General features: G+C 34.1%; 1 protein-coding gene across 1 annotated transcript; it reads left to right on the forward strand.

The window, feature by feature from the left end:
* The first annotated feature begins 417 nt into the window (after positions 1 to 417).
* Positions 418 to 3376, forward strand: LOC106129489 (LHFPL tetraspan subfamily member 2 protein). The gene is made up of 5 exons (XM_060952789.1): positions 418 to 596; positions 938 to 1056; positions 1300 to 1410; positions 2550 to 2663; positions 2761 to 3376. The coding sequence occupies exons 1-5, from the start codon at positions 421 to 423 to the stop codon at positions 2901 to 2903; spliced, it is 663 nt and encodes a 220-aa protein (XP_060808772.1). The 5' UTR covers positions 418 to 420; the 3' UTR covers positions 2904 to 3376.
* Positions 3377 to 7454: the final 4078 nt, after the last annotated feature.

Consider the following 7454-nt stretch of genomic DNA (forward strand, 5'->3'; position numbering starts at 1 on the left):
ATGTATGTATGTAAGTAGGGAAATTATCATCAAAAATTGATCTTCAAGTAACTGCTGTGCTGATGACTGTGGTTATCATATTTTAATTTAAATGCCCTTATTCGATTCTAAGAGTATCGACTTAATTATAATTAAATAATTCGATTACGGGTTAGGGATGTCAATGTCAAATGTTGACGTTGACATTGATAGATCAGAATGATGATGAATGTACAGCCGATCTTTCTGAAATTCTTGTTGATGTTGACAAGTCATTTAATCTTAGTCAACTCAACTTGGTGAAGTGAGTAAATTGATTTTTAAGTTGGATTGCAAACTTTTAAGGCTACATTTGTTTAGATTTCTTGTTCATAATAAACTCAATTAACGGAAAAAAGGGTGTTTTTAAATTTGCAATATTCAACAGACAGTTTCTTCATAATGTGCTACGTTATTATAACTGGGCGCAGTTTGACATGGCTTTTGCTAAGTTTAGTTTCTTTCATGTTAATATTAACCGGAATCATGACTCCTAAATGGTTAATGGGGCAGCCTATGGTGATAAATGAGAATAATATAACAAGTTTCTATGTTCCAAGTGTCGGAATATACAGTCGGTAAGTATTATAGATGCAAGTTTAGTTTCAGTCAATTATAGTTAGTATACGGCGGATATGCAATAACTGTCCCATTATATTCAAATTAGATTGCCTTAGTGAAGTCAATGTTACCTATAAGGATACTTTACCGGTTAAATTTGACATAATAAAGTCATAAAAAATCATTTTTATGTAAATAAACACAGGTTGGATAGATTTCCTTTAAATAAATTTTTGTAAAAAAAGAAGTTAGGATAATATGCAACAGTAGTTAGCTCATTATTAGAAAAAACCTTGTTTTGTGCTATTTTTTTACTTTCTCCTAAGTAATATAAAAATTATTTTATCCCAACCATCAGATGCATTCGGACAGTCAGTGATCCAAATCACTGTGGTTCTTTCTCGTTCTACGGGCTCATGACGGACAACTCTGTTTACCCCAGGCCCTGGAAAGCTGCTATGTTCTTCTTGTCATTATGTGAGTCTATACATTTTTGAACAGATGTAGAATTTAATTTTTAAAATTGTGTCAATGTGATGATTTAAAAGGGTATGGTTAGATGGTTTGATCATGTGGAAATTAAGCCAAACAGCTGAACGTGGCCTATCAGTCTTTTCAAGACTGTTGGTTCTGCCTACCCTGTAAGGGATAAAGACGTGATCATATGTATGTAGATATAGATAGCTTATTGACTATGTTATCCTAAATATCTGCTCCCAGGTGCGGCCATTCAGTTTGCAACGGTACTAGCTGGCGTGCTGGCGTGCTGTGTGCAGTCAGTGTTCAAGAAGAGCGTCATATCTCTAGCGGGGGCTGCGCAAGCGTTGGGAGGTAAATAAATTAAAATTAAATAGCTGGGCAAGCATTGGGAGGTAAATAAATTAAAATTAAATAGCTGGGCAAGCATTGGGAGGTAAATAATTTAAAATTAAATAGCTGGGCAAGCAATGGGAGGTAAATAAATTAATATTAAATAGTTGGGCAAGCATTGGGAGGTAAATAAATTAAAATTAAATAGCTGGGCAAGCATTGGGAGGTAAATAAATGAAAATCAAATAGAAATACATTTATTTTCAAAGATAGAATACACAGTTGCAGGTGAAGGGGTAGCAGCACCCCTAATTGAATCACAATTCCATCATGAATTCATCATCTTTCAGTCTTTTCCAGACTGTTGCTTCTGTCTTCCACTCATAGACGTGATTAAAAGACAAGGACTGTATGTGTACATTCAAAAGTATAATAAATGGGTTTCATTTGGATAGGCATGTAACATCTTCATCGTCATCGTCACTTACAAGTCCATTAGACATTAATTAGACATTAGAGGTCCCTCAGTCTCCATCGGTCATCTAAAACAAACAGAGTATTGCTCAAAATTCAAATATTTTTCTATACGTTTTTTAAAAGTGTAAAATGAAATATATTTTGTTCCTTAAAAATTAGTTTTTTTAAGTGCATTGCGTGGAGCCCCTTATCAGATTGCTTGTCGTCCTTATATTGCTATAAACCTAATTTCAGATTTATAATATAAGTTAGGATATTAAAAATAGTAACTGACCGATGTGTGTACTTGAAAGATATTGCCGAATATCGAAAAATGAGATTTTGCGTATTTTTGTCTGTATGTTTGTACGCGCATCACGCGAAACTATTGCTCCAATTTTTTTTGGGCAGTTTTGTCAGATATTTTAGGCTTGGTCCAACTTAAAAACTGTCCCATGATAGTTTCTACTCCTATCCTTCTAAAACGACAATACTAGATTGGGTTGAGGTGGCTAGTTGTAATTTTCTATTGATATTGTCAGTGAACTTTTACGGCGTACAAAGTCGCAGGCAACTGCTGGTATAAACGACATATATTACTGATGAGTTACTATTCCATAATACAAGTCTTGAACTTACTTCAGATTAAGCTCAATCTGAGTCCACATACATATTTATTCATGTTGCTATCACCTTTTTTCCAGGGCTATTTGGAGTCCTAGGCCTTCTACTGTACCCCTGGGGCTGGGGCTCCGATAGGATGAAGAGGTTCTGCGGAAAATACTCGGAGCCCTACATACCTGGAGACTGTTCTCTTGGTAAGCCATTTATTTATGTATTTTTGTAGAAAAACTTACTACTTGTTAGGTTGCATTATAGGATTAATTCATTCAAAAAAATCCTATATCCTTTCAGGCTGGGCCCTCTACGTGTCCATCACTGGTGTGGCCCTGGTCTTCCTCGCCAGTGCGTTGTCAAAAACTGCAGATAAAGCAGCCAACTCGGACAAGGTTCAATTCCAAATGGACGAGGGCAAGCAACTGATATGTTTAGCTTGAAACTTAGTTCCTTGATGTTTTGATAAGAGAAACCGTGGGGCAGTTATACTCTGGCTAATAGAAACTGTAACAGAAATAGGGGATATATATATACACATGTTATCACGTCTATCCCTTGCGGGGTAGGCAGAGCGCGAGCACAGCTCTGACAAGACTGTTAAGTCTTGAAATGCCACATTCAGCTGTATGGCTTAATGATGGTATTAAGATTCAAATACTGACAGGTTGCTTGTCCATCGTCTACAAGAGGAATCCCAGGATTATAAGCCTGTTCCTTAGTCGCCTTTTACGACATCCTTGGGACAGATATCATAATGTAATGTAATTGGATAATTTTGTTGTTTTAGAGTTTACTGCAAACAATTATATTTGCCCATGCCTTCTGTATTTACAACATTTTTGGACGCAGTTTTCATTAGCCGGACTATGTTAGCCTATTAACGACTATTAAGCTATTAAAGAAAAAAATCTTTAAATACCTTTCAAAGATGATTTCGTTAAATTCTTATACTTACTTTGGTGCCCGAGAAATGGAACAATTTTATTATTATCGGGAAAATTATTAACCTAATACTTGCGTATTAAAAATAAAACCCAGTAAGTAGCATAAATTTTAAATTCAGAACGGTAGAATTCGGATATTGCGACTTTGTTTTTCGACAATTTATCGTTTCTTACGACGACAACGTGAACATATGTATGTTATTTTTATTTTTTTAAAACTTTTCTTTTTATCTTATCTTTGCGTGTTCCCGATTAAATCCTCTTCCCCTGTCGTTCTAGATCCGGGGTCCGTTTTCTTGTGTGGTGTGAAAGTAAAAATGGATCTGGCAACACTGGTAGTAATATCTGAATTGTACTGTTTACTACCAAACTATTGGTATAATCCTAAATCAAAGTATTATTATTTAGATCTTTTTCCAAAGTCTTTTTATACTCATCCGGCTTTTGCCATATTTTATAAAAAAAAAACTCATTATTTAGATAACATTTTTCTTTTTTCTAGTTTTAAGTATATTTTTTTTAAAACATGTATTTTTATCATGCACTGCCATATTTAAACTACAGACTGAAATATACTTCCAGTAATTTTAAGCCATGATTCTACAATATATTATTTTAAGTATAAAAAACTAGAGGCCGCCCGCGACTTCGTCCGCATGGAAACCCTATCAATCCCGCGGGAACTCTGGGATAAAAAGTAGCCTATGTGTTATTCTGGGTCTTCAGCTACCTACATACCAAATTTCATGGTAATCGGTTCAGTAGTTTTTGCGTGAAAGAGTAACAAACATCCATACAAACTTTCGCCTTTATAATAGTAGTAGGATAAGAACAAATTAAAATAAAATAAGAAAAAAATTAAATACAGAATACCCAAATTTTTTGAAATATAATTCTGATTTTTATCTAAAAAGTCACATGTTGTGTATGCTGATTATCAGTACTTTCAATTTAATTAAAACTTTAAAAATCGACTATTAACAAGTGCTGTAAAACTTTTTATCGATAATTTTCATTTGCGTTGTGTTCAGTGCAAGGGAGACTTGTAACTCCTTTTTGAAGAAAATGTTATTAAAATTTGTGCTAATAATAGATTATAGAGATTATTATAATTTTATGTGAAGAATACTCATATTTATTATAAAGTATAATTACAAATATTTTGAGGAAAGATTTGATATATAATATTTGTATTGATATTTTGTACGATACTATATTTGAATGATGGGTTCAAATACTCAAATGCATGTTTACAGCAACTTATTAAAAATTCTCATACAAACTTAACTTATAAACTACAAAAACTTATTAATTTAATAAGTTTTAAGTAGTGAATAATTTTTGAAATTACCCTCGTAGGTGATTTGAACAAAGAGGCTGTAAAATATGAGTTTGAGTATTTGCCTCATTGTATGTAACCTATGTGTGTCTTATTAAACGGTTTTTTATATGTTTGAAAAAAAGGTCAGGTCACAGAAAGACGAGACGATGCAAATACATATATGTAAATACGTACGCAATCTAAAAGAACGACACAAAATTTTAATTAATTTACTATAAAAGAAGATTGCATATAAGAGTCGTCATCAAATCTCGTCTGGTCAGGAGTTTTAGATTTTAATCGTAAAAAGTGAACTCAATTTTTTTTCCGTTTATGAAATCGTGTAAACGGACTGATAGCGTTTTCCTAGTGATGAATTTAGAAAGTGATAGAATTAAAAGAACGAAATTAATAACGAAACTGAATGAGTTTTGCTCATATATTGTGTGGTGTGTTCTAGCCTTAAAAGAATTTAAAAAAATAAGAATAGCCTGTCATATAGGGACAAAATGTGATAAACAAATCATGAATACTAGCGCCCTCTACAAAGTATAATTCCATGTTTTTTATACTTACATTATAACAATAATACAACTGGTAATTATTACTAAGGTAATGGTATGATAGGCCGTCAATATAATGTCTTCCAGGCAATCTTAAACTTTCGCATAATTTTTAATCAGAATTAATACTTACAATAAAACAAAAATAATAGATATTCATATATGAATAAAAATAGATGTTTTAGTTTGTAAGATATACGTGAATATATTTATGTGTCTGTATTTTTACACAAATATACAAGATTTAAATTTAATATTTTCTGTTTAATTTTAGCGTACCTATAGGTTTTATTTTTGCATCCCAGCACTGCACGTATATTGCACCCAAAATATTTATTTATTTATTTACTAATTTATGTACACAGAAAACATCGAGACTGATAAACACAAGAAACAAAATTACAAAGGTTCTGCTTATATCAAAAGAAATCTCTTCCAGCAGACCCGAGATAGGAGACATGATGGAAAGGGTGACAGGCGTGTACTCCACTCACACAACTAATAATAGACATACATAAACAAATACATAAATAAAATATAATAAAATACATATATAAATACAAAATAATAAACTTACATAAATAGGTTTTTTTTATATTTGATTTGGCGGTATTGTAGGTTGCGCTATTCTGCGCCTTAAAATATTGCTATGGCGACTTATAAACGTGGTAGCAGGACAGTACCTAAGTATGTAATTTATTTAACAACAGTTCTATTTCTATACGAAGGCTTCAGCTACCAATTTTCCATGGTTTCCTTGTTCTTTACCGTCCCTGCTTACTGTAATTACGGACTAAATCACTAACCACGCTTTTATTACAAAGTCGGGCTTTTCATTTGAAATTATAAAGAATTTTGGTTTATTTTTATCTATGAGTAGTTATTGTAGGGATGTTACTTAGTGTCACTAATTTCTGCGTATCGTGGCCTGAGGGGGCGAGTTTTACTCGATCAAACGTGTCGAATTTGTATGTGATTAGATCACCGCCACCTAGTGGTAACGCGATGGCACTAATGCAATTCCATACAAATTCGCGATTACTTGCTCGACGCGTTTGATCGAGTAAAACTCGCACTAACCCCCCTGAGATCCGCCAAGCCCAACTAAAATAATAAATGCTATAGTAAGTTTGTTTGTTTTCCCTTTACACTTTATCTACTGAAGCAATCTTGTTGAAATTTTGCGTATAACACTAAGAGTCTGGAGAAACTAGAAAGTCATAAGGTAGGTACATTTCAATCCAAGACAATAGGTTCCCGTAGTTTTGCGATAAATCTTTTCAATTTCTGAAGTATATAATTTTGATCCTAAATTTTGATCGAGTAAAACTCGCACTAAACCGCCTGAGATCCGCCAATACTTTACTCTCCATTCTGTTCGGTCATTGGTAACCAAAGTATATCGTGACGTCTAGTCAGCACTTCTTTCTGCCTATAACTGATTGAATTGCCGTGTGGTTCCCAGCACTAATAGAAAGAAAGAATAGGACCACTCCATCTCTTTCCCATGAATGTCGTAAAAGGCGACTAAGGGATAGGCTTATAAACTTGGTATTCTTCTTTTAGGCGATGGACTAGCAACCTATCACTATTTGAGTCTCAATTCTATCTTAAAGCCAAATAGCTGAACGTGGCCTATCAGTCTTTTCAAGACTGTTGGCTCTGTCTACCCCGCAAGGGATATAGACGTGATTATATGTATTTATGTATGTATAACTGATTGAAAACCTGTCACTTTTATCTCAGTCCGGCGGAGGCGGCAAGGCCTGAACCTAGTTCCCCAGATAGATCCCCTAGTTTGGCAAGACGCGGCTGTAGGTACCAGCGTCAGCAGCTGTTGTCAACGTTCTTGAATGGTCTACTAACTTGTCCTTATTGTAAAATCACGATATCCTCTGAATTCAGAATCTGTCAAAGTAGCATTAGGTATTTATATAGGTACTTAGAAAATATGTGAAGTAAAAAAGGAGAGGAGCCCGAGTGTCTTGACCATGAACTTGGATTGAGTCACCAAGCCACTCTCGTTTGAACTTATAATCTAGCAGGATAATCTAACCCTCCATACGCGTCCATAATAGGTCGGGGTGGGAAGACCTAGACGAACATATCTTGATCAAATTAAGGACGTCCTGGTAAAGGGTCAGGTCAAAAGTACCCGAAACC

The sequence above is a fragment of the Amyelois transitella genome, chromosome 29 (genome assembly GCF_032362555.1).
Source record: "Amyelois transitella isolate CPQ chromosome 29, ilAmyTran1.1, whole genome shotgun sequence".
In the NCBI taxonomy this organism is placed as follows: Eukaryota; Metazoa; Arthropoda; class Insecta; order Lepidoptera; family Pyralidae; genus Amyelois; species Amyelois transitella.

Coding starts and splice junctions, on each gene's coding strand:
- LOC106129489 (XM_060952789.1), top strand. CDS start 421: ATGTGCTACGTTATTATAACTGGGCGCAGTTTGACATGGCTTTTGCTA. Junction 1,057..1,299: donor TATGTTCTTCTTGTCATTAT/GTGAGTCTATAC, acceptor ATCTGCTCCCAG/GTGCGGCCATTCAGTTTGCA. Junction 2,664..2,760: donor ACCTGGAGACTGTTCTCTTG/GTAAGCCATTTA, acceptor ATATCCTTTCAG/GCTGGGCCCTCTACGTGTCC.